Below are 15,877 nucleotides of genomic sequence, written 5' to 3'. Positions count from 1 at the left end.
CCACCCTGTGTCTCCAGTTTTGCCTCTTCATAGTGCATAAATGGTTCTTCCTCTTGTTCTCTTTCATCTGTCCACCATATACTTGCTTATCATAGTGACTTCTGGACCTCTAAGCATCTTTTGTCTGTGTTGTATTGACTGGAGAGCAGGGTATAGCTCTCTGGTCCAGTAGGACCCCTTTTAAATGCTTCTTATCTCTAAGAAAAAAAAAGTTATTTCCCCCCAGGGTTTTCATGACGGTGGTAATTTTCTTTTAAAATAAAATGTGAAAAAAAAATTTCCACCATAACACATCATCAAATCAACTACTTTTTCTTGGAATTTCAAACAAGACTCTCTCCCTCCCAACACACACACACACACACACACACACACACACACACACACTCACACACACACTGTTCAGTTCTGTAGAGAGAGGGGGCATGCAGAACTCTAAACAGCACTGTGGATGTAATTTTACTTCATGAATAAGTACAGTTCATTCACACAAGCAAAAATCCCAAACAGCTAATTGCTTCATCTGAAGCAGAAATCATTGTTTCTTGTTATTTGTGCAGAGCCAGCGTTCCATGTAATCACATAAAGCATTTGATAACATTAATTCCCCCCATAGGCAGAAATCATGTCTACCTGCTACACACACAATAAAGAGCCGAGCCCAAACAATGGTGGTAACACCCCCTCTACCCATAAGCCCTTCGTGAAATTTATAATCAACTTCTGCCCTTAATGCTCAAGGTTTATTGCTAATTGGCGGCAATAGCTTTCATGACAAACCACCGCAGAGCAGCAGTTCAGAGACAGACCATATCACTTTACCCATCTCAGGAGACAGCCCATCCTTTGTCATGAAACCTAGAATAAAACTGGAGAGGAACTAGGGGTGTAGGTGAGTGGCTTAGCATGCAGAAGGCCCAATGCTCAGCAGGGACAAAAAGGGAGGGAGGGAGGGGGGGAGGAAGGGAGAGAGGGAGAGAGGGAGGAAGGGAGGGAGGGAGGAGGGAGGGAGGAGGGAGGGAGGGAGGAAGGGAGGGAAGGAGGGAGGAAGGGAGGGAAGGAGGGAGCTGCAAAGCTGCTTTAATATGGTTCATTTTTTATAAAATCAGAAGAGGGGATGGGTGAGGGCAAACCATCTGCATTGAACATCTGGGGACTAAAGTTCAGCTCCCCAGAAGCCATGTTTAAAAAAAAAAGCCAATATGCAAAATGGCTCATGTATAACCTCAGTAGATAGGCAGCAGATTCAGAACCTCTGCAGCAGGCAGGCTAGCCAAAACAAAGAGCTCCAGGTTCAGTGAGGCCCTGTCTCCATGTATTAGGTGGGAACATCTAGGAAGATACAGGTACCTGCACAAAGGCCTGTGTCCCCACATATGTAAATATATATATACACAAACACCAAACACATGTACATGCACAAAAGTCTTCTCACAAAATGAACTCCCAAATAAACTTTATTTTCAAAAAAAGAAAAAAAAGAGTATCCCAACAGACATAGAAATTTTAATATGGGCTGGAGAGATGGCTCAGCAGTTAAGAGCACCGACCGCTCTTCGAGAGGTCCTGAGTTCAGCTCCCAGCAACCACATGGTGGCTCACAAACATCTGTAATGACATTCAGTGCCCTCTTCTGACAGTGTACTCACATATATGAAATAAATAAATCTTTTATTTTTAAAGCAATTTAAGTATGACACAGAGAGCAGCTAGCTATGAGTCAAATTACGTACATGTGAAGTCACAGTTAGTTTTGATTATTTCCACTAATGGGAGAATATGGAGGCACTGCTATATAAAATGGGAGACGGCTTTAACAACCATTACCTGCGGGTGTGTCTTTCTTTCATACTTCTGTTTGAACCTTTAGCTGAGGTCTGATACAAATCCATGGAACAGAGTAACCAAGATTCTCTCTTCTTCCTTGGTCCAGCACAGATGGTGGTGGCAGCTTTGGTGTCAAGCAGCCTTCAAGACACACCACTGTCCCGTGACACTCACGGCTTTCTCATAGCCTCCGGGGTTCAGAAAAAAAGCCAGTGGTGGCAGCTGTTTTACAGTTACACGTGACATCTTCAAGAACAAGTCCTTGGTATATTCTCCCCATTGACATGTTTGGTGAGACAATGTCATTGCAGAACTGGTGTAGCATTGTAATGTGACAGGAACAAGTGAACCAAGACATCCCCCTGACCCCTCTCACTGGTTACTGGGAGGGTGACTGACACAATTCAAAGCAGTTGTGAAGGCTATTCTCAGACATCACGAACCGTCCTGGATCCTAAGGAGAGCTGTGATCAGCCAGGAACTGGCAGGAACATGTCCCCAGAAGCGAAGATGCTAAGGGAAATGGGGCCCAAGAGATATAAGCAAACTGTTGCCTCTTCATTAGCAGAGAAGTGGAAGCTGCACTCAGGGACTGAAGGTGCCTCTGCAGCTTAGGCACCAAGAGCCAATCTCTGAACAGCACTTCTCTTCTCATCTATAAAGAATTACCCAAAGACCCAGCAGCTTCCCAAGGGTGACAGACACCACCAGTCAGGCAAGAGTGCACTTGCAAACTATGAGGAGCTATTCCTAACAAATGGAGATCTGGGAAGTTTGTTTTAAGATAAAAGCCAATTTGATAAAAGTCAGTTTTCAAACCCAGGATAAGTATTGATAGTAATTGCTATTGGTTAGCTTTACTTTTGACCAGTCAGAAATGGGAAAAGTCTCACTGACATACTGAATTCTCTCGTGATTCAACACTGTTGCAAAGTAAGATGCTAGCTGTGAACTTTATTTATGGAAGAACCAGAAGGCTAACCTGGTAGCCTCAAAAGTAAACCCTGACTACAAATGCCGCTCTCTGCCAAGCCTATCATATTTTGCTGCATTGATTCAAGGAAACAGACACATGTATCACTTGTCTGACTCATTGTAATAGTTTATTAGCCACTAGGAAGTCTCTAACCACTGAGGCCAAAGACGTTAAGGAATAAGGTCCACCATATTCCTCCTGCTTGCGAGCAGGGACTCAAAAGCAGGTAAAGGAAAAACTACTTCACTATAACATGAAAATAGCAAGCTTTGGACTATTGCCAATAATTCAACTTTAAGAAAACAGAGGGAGGTAGAGGACACTAGTTTGTGCTACACCCATTTGTATGCTGTGGTGTGTTTCCAGTTGCAATATGTTACCACTAGAAGCAAGCACGCAAAACCAGCTCCTGCGTGAACACAGAGGCAGCACAGAATTCCTCTACCCAGAGACAACCGTCCCTGCCTAATAACTTAACAGAAGGATATGGATATTTACAAAGTCTCTGGGGTTCTTTAAATAATAGAAAAATAATATAAAACTAAAAACAAGAAAGGCAAAGAGAAAACAGCTTTGTTTAAAGGTGCTGCCTTCCCGTTAGAAGTGAACGTGTGTAAAATGGCAGGCAGTTCCCTACAATTCATCATGCACATATGTAAATTCTCTGGCAGATATAAATCCATCCTTGTCTTCATCTTCTTTATCAAAAATATCTTCCACCAAAGCATCGTGATGGCTTTCGTTCACCACTGCACCATGCTTCTCAAACTCCTTTTGTAAATACACTTTAACCTGCAAAACAACAGCTATCATTAATAACTAGCTCTCATCAGTGTCCCACAATGCATCACTGCCATGACATAAAGCGAGAACAAAAATAACTGCGACCCGTTCCAAAGGAATTAGAACAAACGTTTGTTTTATGGTTATGATGGAAACACCAAATATAATGCATCAAAATATTATATGTGTGTGTGTGTGTGTGTGTGTGTGTGTGTGTGTGTGTGTGTGTGTGCATGCATAAAACCACTGCATCAAATATAAGGGTTTTTATTAAAACCAATTACCTGCTTTTTTGCCTGTTTTTGAGATGTTGTCTCTCTCTGAACCTGTAGCTCACTGACTGTCACTCTGGCTGGCCAACAAGTAAGCCCCCTGGAATCTCCTGTCTCTACTCCCTTACCCCCATACACGCCCAGTGCTGGGACTGTGGCATGAACTACCACACTTTTTGCACGGTAGTAGAGACCCCAGTTCAGGTCCTTGAGCTTACATGGCAAGCACTGAATGCACAGAGCCATTTCCCCAGTCCATTTGCATGTTTTAAGCCGGATTCCGTTTTATCCTTATCATTTCACATTAAGAAGCCAACATTTAAGACTGTTGTTCACAGCCCATTTAAATTTGTGGGTGTTCTGAGGAGTATGTGTGGGTGCTTGTCCATGTCAGTTGTGCGTGCATGGGTGTGTGCATTTGTGTATATGGAGGTGCTTGTCCATGTGGGGTTGTACATGCATGGGTGTGTGTATTTGTGTATATGGAAGTGCTTGTCCATGTGGGGTTGTACATGTATGTGTGTGTGTATTTGTGTTTATGGAGGCCAGGGCCAACCTCAAATGTGCTCTTTAGAGTTTTGATTTATTTTTGAGACAGTCTCTCACCTGAACTTGGTGAGTGGGCCATTCTGACTGGCTATCAGTCTCCAGGGATCTGCCTGTCTCCTCTTGCCAGCTCTAAGGTTACACACACATACACTCCTCCACACCCACCTGTTTTCCCATCTTGTCTTCTGGGTCTGGACCTTGGGTCATGGTGTTTGAATGACAAGGACTTCAATGACACCTTCCACCTCAGCTCCAATTTATAAGCATTTTAAATTCCTGGCTTATACACTAATATTCTCTGACTCTAAATGATATTTAGTACACTCTTCAAGCGTGAAAGTGGTTTCTTTATTAGCTCCACGCCGTACAGTCAGGCCTACTGCCACAGCACTGTGCGTGAAGTCTTAAAGTCACAAGGGAATCAACAGTGGCGAACAAGCCCAGAGAGAGCTGCTTGCTGCAGGGTGCCTACAGCCAAAGTCCTCATCAAGCCCTCACGAAGGGCATAGAGCAGGGGAACCAGACATTAAATGCTATAAAACCTCAACTTTGTCTTGGTGTTTTATTTGATATGGCTTTCAAACTGTTTGTCATTCCGATTTAATTGAAAATTAAAATGTAGGCTTTAAAAAATGTTTAGGCAGCGTTTTATGGTGTTGAGAGAATTAAACATAACTTTCCAAATGTTTAGATATGCCATGCACCTTGCATTTTCTGCTAGCCGTGATTAAGATTTCCACTATAACTATTGAATAAAATACACTTCAAAGAAATTGCTAGCATCATAAAATCTTCCAGAAGTTTGTGAGATTTGATTTTTTTAAAATATTATTTTAAAGTTTAACTTATAGAAGGAGAAAATTCTTTTGTTTTTTTAAAATTTATTTTTATTTTATAAGGATTTGCTTACATGTTTGTCTGTGCACCATAAGCATGCCTGGTGCCCACAGAGGTCAAAAAAAGGTACCAGGCATCAGATCAGCTAGAACTTGCGTTACAGACAGTTGTGAGCCATGTGGATGCTGGGAATTGAACTTGGGTTCTCTCTAGAAGAGCAGTCCACACTCTTAATCACAGCTCCAAGAGGAACATTCTTATGAACTGCTTTTTTATGTGTGTATATTTTTTTGGGACATGTAATGATCAAAGAAAAATTTAAACAAATTATGCTACGTGGTTTCTGGCTTACTCAAATGTTACAATTCACTTTGCTGAAACTCAGAAGTAAACGTGTGATAATTCACTCTGCTGCCTGGCACGGTGGTGCGTGCCCTGGATACCAGCAGAAGCAAATGGATCTCTGAGTTAGCTGGGTCTTCCTAGAAAAACCTTGTCTCCAAAAACAACAAAACAAAAACAAAAAATAGAGCACTAATCAAAAGTTAATAGCTTAAATATGTGTACACTATACGTGATATGTAATATACATATATATCAGAAAACATTCTTAGAAAGGCTTTAAGTTTCATAAGCAAGAGGTTTGAAACAAGTATGTGCTAGAATCAAATCAGATAAAGAAAAAGCTGGTGTTTTGTGGGGGAAGATATCATAGTATGCTTTTAGTATACTAGTATTCATAGTATTCTTTTACATTTGTGCTCATCTAAGTCTGCCCAGGCTTTTATTTCCAAATGGTTCACCACAGATATCCCCCCTCCTCTCTCCCTCCTCCTTTCTCCCCCCTCCTCTTTCCCTCCCCTCTTTTCACTCATCAAATTCCCCCACTGCTCATTTAGTTCCAACTTTTCCAAAACCGGCTTAACCATAGACAGACAGCCCAGCAGACCACCGTCTGCCGCAGGACACATGCAGGAAGTCAGAGCCACAGAGTACAAGGTCACACTCGGTAGGAACCACGGTGACCCGTGAAGGGGCAGTCACACACTGGAGCCTATCTCTGTAGAAGCTGGCACCGTGAAGACACATATCCATCCTAGCCAGCAGGACACACAGGCCGGTACATGACTCAGCATATATGGAAACTTATTTTAAAAGCCATATCCATTGGAGACTGCTTTACAGCTCTCCTTATGGCTCTCCAAAAACGTGTGTGTACTGGCCTCAAACCATCGTGGAACCCTCGAAACATGTCCAGTAGTGACATGGGGTTAAGTTCACCACATGCTTGCATAACAGTTGTGCAACTTATTTTGTAACTTCCAGTCTCCTCCTGAGAGAGCTTTTAAGTCTTTCTGGCCTTAAAGCTCACTGCAAATAACCGGAGCTCTTTCCAAAGCGTCTGCCAAGGAACACAGCTTTCTCAGGTGAAATAAATGGACAAATAAAGCACAGTCAGCAGCGGGCCTACAGAGGGACCACCAGCTCAAACTGTCCCGTAGCTGTGTTCCTCGGCCAGCTTGGCTCAGCAGCACGTACTGCCTGCTACTGTCGGAGCCAAACGAAGCGGTGCACCTGAAGGAGGGTTGCTTTGGGATTCACTGGTTTCCTCGGATTTTCTTCTCTAGGGAGAGTCAGAATTCCAGACATTCCTCCTCAAATAAGATTCTAGTCTCCAGTTTTATTTGAACCATGCCTACGAGTAGAAAGACCCATGTACCAGTTGTGACGAGGCCACACCAGCAGAGCCCGATCAGGACCCTGTGAACTTAAAAATCAAAGCAGGGTCCTGTGAGTGTCTACGCTGCACTTTTCTATTGTCTTTAGAGTATAATCAAGGAGTAGGGCGATGGCTCAGTGGCTAAGACCATTTGCTGCAGAAGCATGAGGACCCAATTTCAAATGCCCAGCACTGCAAAAAGGGCATATGTCTGCAACCCCAGCTGCAACAACAAGAAAGAGATCCCCAGCTAAGGCAGCCAGACTAGCCCAAACGGTTCAGTAACAATCTCAAGGCATTAAGGCAGACAGCAGTAGGGGAAGACAACCGGCGTCCTGCTCTTCTGGCCTCTGCATTAACACTCACAGGTGTATACACTGCACGCGTGCATACACCACATAGACAAACCACATACATAAAAACATAGAGCCAAAATGCTGCTTCCAACCGCCCCCCCCTCACGGATTACTAAGCTGCAATCCAACCAGTATCAGCTTTTGCCATCCCATCCATCCGTGACCCGCCAGTTTAGACCAGTGATCTCGGCCCTCTCTTCCCAGACTGTGACCTGTCAATATGTGCTATCTATTTAGGGTAAAGTGACACAATGCAGTTGGAACAGAAGTAATGAGGGGAGACCCAGGGGAGGGAAAGTTATTGTGTGGATTAATGTAGTCTCAGTCTCAGGATATGCTCTGTGAAGGAAGAAATAGTATGTACATTTTCCCTACCTTTTGAGTAAGACAAGGTGAACTAATGATATCTATTTGTCTAAGCACTGGAAAAATGCACTAGAAAGTAATAGATGAGGTGGAGGGATCCAGTGAAGGATGAAAGATGAAGATAACATGGGCACAGCCAACACTCTTTTATAAGGTGCTGAGGGTTGATCTCAGAGCTTTGCACGTTCTAAGGAAATGCTTGGACACTGAGTTCCATGCCCAGTCCAAGAGTTCTTTATATAAATACGTGTGTGTGTGTGTGTGTGTGTGTGTGTGTGTGTGTGTGTGTATGTGTGTGTGTCAGTTGATTTTTTTAAGTCATGAGAATGTTACATCATTTTTTTTAATGAGAGAGAATTATCATTTATCTTGGATAGAAGGGGAAAGTTAACTGTTAACGGCGCAGCATATGAAACCCAGTGTCAGGGACTCTAAATCCCAGCACTTCGGTAGCTGAGGCAGGAGGTTCAAAGTCAAGGCATGCCTGGACATCACAGGGATATCCTGTCTCGATCAAAAGAAGCAACAGGCAACAAAAACAAACCAAAAAGAAATGAACCCTCAGTTCCTGGCTCTTAGAGTGAAGTTCAGCAAAACATTCAAAAGAAAAACCCAGCATCCCCGGGGGCACAGCAGAATGAGGCATGAAGGACGGGGCCTCTCAGTAAGAACCGAGGCACATGTCTACCTATGCTCTCTCCACAACAGCCAGGGACATCTGGAAAGGCTTGAGACTCAGAGAAACCCTTCTTCTTCCTCCTACCTCAAGTCAGGCCTTGGGGTGGCTGAGGAAGAAAATCCCTCTGTGTAAAATGCAGAAATCCCTTCCTCCAGAGGCTAACATCAACAAACTTGGCCAGGCAAACCACCCCTTTGGAGAGCACTCCGAAAGCTTTCCAACAGTCAGCCATCTTGAGCAGAAACCACCCACACGAGAACCTTCCCTGGACCTACGTGTGTCCCACACAGTCATTACCACCATGAAAAAAAGCAAGCTTTCCAAGATCCCAGGCTGAGGCTGAGATATAGTCAACCCTGAGCTAGGAAAGAAAGGAAGCGGCAGGAGACTAGGCACGCCTCTCAGCCAACAACATACTTTTACCTAAGCAGTGATTTCCTACCCCCCTCCCCCAAAGCAACTTTCAAAGCACTTTAGAAAAAGCTGTAAATAATCTTTTGCCGAAATAAAAATAAAATTAAATAAAAATTTTCCTTATTGATTATTTTTTGAGAACTTTGTATAGTATATCTTATCATTTTCTTTCACAACCTCCAACTTTTCCCGGATTTTCTCCCTCCATTCAATTTCATGTTCTTTCTCTCTCTTAAAGAAGGACCCCCCCACACTGTGTATAGGCTTGATGTCCCAGAGAAGTGGGATGCTAGAGGGATGATGGGGAGTGGGTGGATGGGTGGGGAAGCACTCTCTTAAAGGCAAAGGGGATAGGGTGGGGGTTCGTGGAAGTAAGACTGGGAAGGGGAATATTTGACATCTAAATAAATAAAATAATTAATAAAGAAGAAATAAAAAAGAATAGTTACAGCCTAGCCAGGTAAATATATTGCTATAAATCCCATTTAACCCCTTCCCCACCACCACCACTGGAATAAGTTCATAAAAGACAAAAACCTGCAGAAAAATCAATGATGGAATAAGATTGTCGATACACTATTTGAAAATCAAATGGCACAGTTATAAAGAAAAGCCCATACTGGAGTTAATAAAAATCACTCTTGAAAAAGAAAATAAAAAAATAATAAAATAAAAAGGAAAACCCCACTAAAACCATGGAGTCTGATTTCTGTTGGTCAATACTTCTGAGCATGGGGCCTGCCCTAGGTCTGGCTGACACACCCATTGTCACTCCTTTGAAGAAAACTTATTTTTCCCGGCAGTGAAAGTATTTCTAGAAAACGTGAGCTTAAAATAAAAGTAGAAGAGAAACAGCGTAGAGGCAGAAGGTAAGGTCACCTCGTGCTTAGAGAGTCTCCAGTCGTCATTGAGATCCATTTCTTGAAATGACTCGTGGGACCTCGGGCCGTTTCGAATTTCCAGGAGGTCAATGTTGAATATCAGTGTGCTTTCTGGGGGGATTTTACCTGATATGAGGAGGTAGAGAAAATTTTATTTAGTAGATCTCAAAAGATTCATAACAAAATCAACTATGGTGACAGACATTTTGACTACATGAAATGAAGAGGCTCTCTGCAATTGTCAGGTAGTGGGTCACTTATTACTATAATCACACTTTACCCAGGAAAGAACACAAGAAGGGATAACCAACCCACACTGGCAGAAGAAAAGCACTGTGTTCGGGGTAGCAATAGAACACACATACAGGTGTATATGCAGATGTCCCTAAAAGCCTCGACGATAATGTTCACGTATAATTAGGGTCCTTCACGTTACATAGAAATTGAGTAATTCAGACTGAATGGCAGTATAAGAGCTTTGTTAATTTAGATCAGAAAGTCCCACCCTTCAAGCACAAGGGGTTGGCACTGCAGTGTCTGCCACTGGGAGGCAGTATACAATAGTGTGAGCTCTGTGGACATGGAGCACAATTGAAATTCACATCTGCCACCTCTAGGCTCCCCATTCCTTATCTGTAAAGTGATTGATAACTTCCTACCTTAGGCATCCATGGGAAAAACAAAGGGGGAAAAATCCATACAAAAATAAAACCCTCGGGTTATTCTTGATAAATAGTGCTTGATATCTTACAGAGATATAATTTTTATGGTTTTAAAAATAATAAAGGAAAATTCAAACTTTTTCCAACAACTTAGGATACCTTCTCACACAGGACTTTATGCATTTATTTGCTGAGACATTTAGTCAGAAAATGGAAATCTAAATCAACTTCTGAAAGGAAACTAACACATCTTTAAAAATAAAAAAAAAGCCTTTTAAAATCTGAGAGTACAAACAAACAAACAAACAAAAAGCCTCAACTAAGAGTCAAAGAGACAAACCTTTCTTGGAATTTTAGGCCTTTTTTATTTTTTTCTAATTTGCTTTTTCTATTTAATATAAAGGTCAAGGTACAAAGGTCAGGGTACAGAGGTCAGGAGACACTAGTTAGACAAGTCTTCACTGTGTCCCCATTTTCCCAAAGTTCTATGAGAGGGTAGTCAGTTTCTAAGAGGTAAACACTCACAGTAGGAGCCAAAGCTTACCGTTGCCGGTGGAGACAGGAAAGGGACATACACTAGGCCGTGGGAAAGCTGGTATCTTTCCAAGGAGGCATGCAAGCATGTACTAAAATACTACAAAATTAGTGGTAAGTACATATTAGAAGAATTAGTTTCACAACACCAAAGGAAACAACCCAGACTTAGATCTGCATGCTGGGAAGGAAAGCTGAACTAAATGTGCCACCCACAGACCAGAGACACGGGAAGAGAAAGATTACACCTAGGCATTTAGAAAACCTCTCCTAGGATGCTCCATTTTCTTCTGTAAAGAACACAGTTAGAGCTGAATGTGTTTAATAGCCATGCCAGAGAACGTGGCTTAGACAGCTAGTCCTGCTTCGGAGTACATCATACTCACATAGAGCATTTAACCTCCCTAGGAAACGGGCAAGGAATCGTCATCCCTGCTCTGTCAATGGCTGTGCTTGGCTGAAAAGTGCCATGAGGTCTAGTTACACCACATCAGTGATTCTCTGTCTGCTTCTGATGGCCTCTTACAATTCTTTTCTTCTGTCTAAGCACTACATTTTCTTCATAGAGAATCTGGAAGACTGACTCAGAAATGGTACACTATGATTCTCAGAATCATGGTACACTATGGCTATTTTATTCATTGTGAGCCACTTTCAATGTGCACATACTTCCCATGGGGAAAGCTAGACAGACAGAAAATCTATTTGCTACTTTTACATCAGACACATTTCATACTTTTTTTTTTTAACTTTTTGCAAACGGCACTTTCAATAAGTGAGCTGCATCTTATTTGGCTAGCCCTGATTGTAACACACTTAAGTTAGTTCCAGTTGCTTTACCAACAACACAGCGGTAGACATCCTGGTTCACAATCCTGTGTCTTCAGATCTGGCCATTGGCCCAGATCAGATTTCAGTGAAGAAACCACTCTGGGCCAGCTGATAAGCATCACCCAACAGCCTTTGGAGTGCTGTATAAATTTAACTAAAATACCAGGTGTCAATGCCTTGGGGGAAAAATGGTACAAAAGCTGTATGGATCAGCCCACCTGCTTGTAATATGGGGACAATTATTTTCAATTCAAGCCAATTCATTATTTTATATTAAACTATTGAGATAGGCACACACCGGACACTCATAAGGCAGAGGCAGGCGGATCTCCAAGTTAGAAGTCCAGCTAGGTTTCCAGAGCAAATTCCAGGACAGCCAGAGCTACACAGAGAAGCTCTTGTTTTGAAAAACCAATAAATAAGTTAACTAGTTGGATTAAGTGATTGAAAACTTTGCAAATATGTTTAAAAGCGAGAATGTGACTCTACCCATGAGAGCAACAGCGTGGAAGGCTCCCTAGCTGTGAGCTATATACCCATGCAACTGCATCCGATGAAGCTATGCCAAATGTTCGAATCATTGAGACATGTTTGTTGGATGGCTTTTCTTCTTGCATTGCTAAAGCAACTTGGCAGGTTTCCCCTTGGGAGGGAGGATATCCTGGGAGCTGCACAGCAGTGAGGGGTACAGTTTTACCTTTTCCTTCTTTGCCATAGCCCAGGGCAGGAGGAATGATGAGCTTTCGCTTCTCTCCCACACACATTCCCTTCAAGCCTTGGTCCCAGCCTTTGAGAACCTCCAGTATGCCCAGGGTGAACCAGACGGGCTGACCATTGTTATGTTTGTGACTGCCAGAAAGAAAACACAGCAGAATTTTAAAAGCTCACTTTGTTTATCCACTAGAAATCGAAGCAGAGCCCTGTGCATGCTAGGTAAGCACTCTATACATTAGATATACATTAGAGATTTGCTTTTTAGTGACTTAAAAACAAAGATCCTTGTTGTGCTTCATGTGTTTCTACCCATCAGTGGTTAAGCTTATGAACTTAGAAACGAAAGAAAACAGAAATTCTTGGATTAGAAACTCACACACACACACACACACACACACACACACACACACCTTCTTTATAACAATTCAGTTTCCTGCCCACTCTTCCTGCTGCAAAATTCATAAACTGAGCTAGCTTGATGTACTGGCTGGTTTTGTGTCAACTTGACACAAGCTGGAGTTAATCACAGAGAAAGGAGCCTCAGCTGAGGAAATGCCTCCATGAGATCCAGCTGTAAGGCATTTTCTCAACTAGTGATCAAGCCCGGGAGGGCCCAGCCCATTGTGGGTGGTGCCATCCCTGGGCTGGTAGACCTGGGTTCTATAAGAAAGCAGGCTGAGCAAGCCATGAGAAGCAAGCCAGTAAGTGACATCCCTCCATGGCCTCTGCATCAGCTCCTGCTTCCTGACCTGTTTGAGTTCCAGTCCTGACTTCCTCTGGTGATGAACAGCAATGTGGAAGTGTAAGCTGAATAAACCCTTTCCTCCCCTACTTCCTTCTTGGTCATGATGTTTGTGCAGGAATAGAAACCCTGACTAAGACACTTGAGAAGGGCAGAGAAATTAGTAAAGAAAAGTAATTTGAACAAGTATTTTAAGGTAAGTATTATTGTAAATTTGTCTCTAACTCCAATGACAACCCTATCATTGATAGGTATCTTGGAAAATTGTCTCCAGGATTTGGTCCTCTGTACCTTAAATCACAAGGAGCTCAAATCCACAGTAGTTGCATATAACCTACTGTGTACATTAAACCATCTTTAGATTGCACAGATTATAGCGCAAATGCTATATGAATAATTGTTACACTGGACAATGACAATACAAAGTCCCACAGTTCAATAACTACTTTATTCAAATATTCTGGATCTATAGTTGATCTGAATGGAGGGACATAGAACCTGTAGACAGGATGTCAACTATTCCAGTATTAGCCCCTGAACCGAGAAAATGATGTCACGTGTACGTGTATTTGGCTTCAGATATACCTAACCCCTAAGTTCAAGTTATTAATGACAAAGTCATACTTTTCCACAAGGCAAGAGACCAAGGAAAAACTCGGGGAATGTCTTGAGTTTGAGAAGAAAGATAAAAGGCTAGGAGATGTATTGCTAACACCTGAAGGTCCATTTGCACCCGGACTTAGAGACAAGGGTGTCTCACTCCCTGTCTGCAGCCTTTTTGAGGTACAGTTTACTGATGGTTCTGATGCATGAAAAAGGCTGTTTCACCCTAAATCTCCACTCATGCCCAGACCTTCTGCAAAGACCTACTATGGGGCTACTCAGAGAATCCTGGAGAGGAAAGGAACAGTCTGAATGCCCAGGCATCCCGAGAGACTACAACAGTTCAACTACTAGCACCTGAGACTTCCTAGGCAGTTCATTCCTTTCAATAAGGAAAGTGTCCTATTTCAGGATAAGGCTAGCCATGAAAGGGATCAGACTGAAAGCAAGGATGTAGCTGATATTCTGAAGCCCAATGTCACAGTGTTGGTTACTATCTACTGTGCACTGGCCTCACGGAGAAGGGCTGAAGGATGAAGCTCTGAGAAATTGTTTTTGAAACCTTTTACCAGAGCCAACTGCTTGGAGACTGTCATTCACTACCCTTAAGCCTCACAGAGACCATGTCTCACAGCAGTTTATTAAAACAAACCAAACCGAAGGATCTGAAGTGAGTTAAAGCTTCCAATTTTGCTCACGTGATTCCCGCATCTGCGAGATCCTTTCCATCTCCTGTCCAGCTTTGATAATGTCCACTCCTGACTTTCAAGGCTGTTGTGTCCCTGATCAGCACAACTGGCCTCAGGCTGTCATGCTTTTCCAGCCCTCTGGACATCCTGTACCCTCTACAAACTGAGCCCGGTCCTGTGTTCCTCCTCTCTGCATGTGGTAAGCTCCTGGAGGACCAGAACTTGTTCTTAGTGAACTTTGCATCTGCAGGCCCTGAGGTGTGGCTTCACAGGCTGAATGAATGAATGAATGGATGCAGATGACTAGAAGATGAACTTACTGAGAGACCCTAAGGAAGTGCTGGTCAAGTACTTTCTGAATGGAGACCCTTACACATGCTAACATTACCTGCAGATTTCTTTGTTTATAGAAAAGAAATGCTAGTGTAAACCACCTGGAAAGCCTTCTACTCTTCTATAACCATACCCATGCCTGACTTTCTAGAAGGAGTAACTGTCATCCTGTGCCTTGGCCAAAATGCCCCCTGCCAGAAAGTGAAGCAGGTCACTTGAAACAGTATTTGTGTGTCTTTTAGAAGCCGGCAAATAGATGACTGCATTTTTGCTCTTGAAGGAAAACGACACATTTTAATATCTTTTGTGCACAATTAAAAGGGGGATCAGATATTTTACCTATAGAATGCAGTTTAAGACAGAAAATTCTTTTAAGCCTTTTCTACTTACTGCTTAATTATAACCTAAGTATTTCTGTAAAACCTCGGATACTCTAGATGTAATTTTATAAATAAAATTATAAGGAGATTAATTTATCAAGACTACATGTTTCCAGGAAGTCCTTTCAATGTTTTGACCTATAGAACTGGCTTTTGGCAACTTATTTTCTCCAAAGTGAAGCAAGTGTTTCATTTTTATGTTTCAGTTTGTAGAGGTAAAGGAACTGTTAGCTTCACAGTAGGAGGGCTGGTGTGAAAGGTTGGGCCCTTTATCGTTCTGCCTTTAGGCGCAATTACTTACGTGGAATGAAACAGAGAGCCGTCCTTTTCTAAATAGCCTTCGTAGTGGACCAACATCAGATCCCCTCCCTTGGTCTTTCGGTGGCAGATGAATGGCTTGTGGAGAACTTCGATTTTCACTTCTGGCTCAGGAATCAGAGCTCCACTCAAAACCGTGACCCACAGTGTCAAGATCGCGTTCCACAAGAAAAACTTCATGTTACCGAAGCAGAGGAAAGGCCCCCCGACTTCATAGAGTTAAAAATGTGCCGAAAGCAGAGGACACCTTAAGGCAAGTTCAGGACTCCCCCAACAGACACACTCCCAGGAAGACGTGGCACTTTTACTAGGAACTTTTACACATACAGCTAACTCACATTAAAGAGTTAAAGCTCCATCCTAACATGATTGGCTCTGATAAGGCGGCGGCTTGGGAAGAGCGTCCTTCCA

General features: G+C 42.7%; 1 protein-coding gene across 2 annotated transcripts; it reads right to left on the bottom strand.

Moving 5' to 3' along the window:
- Nucleotides 1-2,625: 2,625 nt before the first annotated feature.
- Nucleotides 2,626-15,775, bottom strand: FKBP14 (FKBP prolyl isomerase 14; the record flags this gene model as incomplete). 2 transcript variants are annotated; one of them, XM_080932584.1, is made up of 4 exons in its annotated part: nt 2,626-3,595; nt 9,659-9,786; nt 12,385-12,536; nt 15,450-15,775. In XM_080932584.1, 4 exons carry the CDS (start codon nt 15,644-15,646, stop codon nt 3,437-3,439), a joined length of 636 nt encoding a protein of 211 aa, XP_080788710.1. In that variant the 3' UTR covers nt 2,626-3,436. The 2 variants fall into 2 exon arrangements, with proteins under 2 accessions (XP_080788710.1, XP_080788711.1); XM_080932585.1 differs by lacking the exons at nt 12,385-12,536; nt 15,450-15,775 and adding an exon at nt 10,867-10,945.
- Nucleotides 15,776-15,877: the final 102 nt, after the last annotated feature.

This window comes from Micromys minutus, assembly GCF_963924665.1.
Source record: "Micromys minutus genome assembly, chromosome: 18".
NCBI lineage: Eukaryota > Metazoa > Chordata > Mammalia > Rodentia > Muridae > Micromys > Micromys minutus.
The sequence above is the reverse complement of the archived record's forward strand: the minus strand, read 5'-3'. Positions and strand labels throughout refer to the sequence as shown.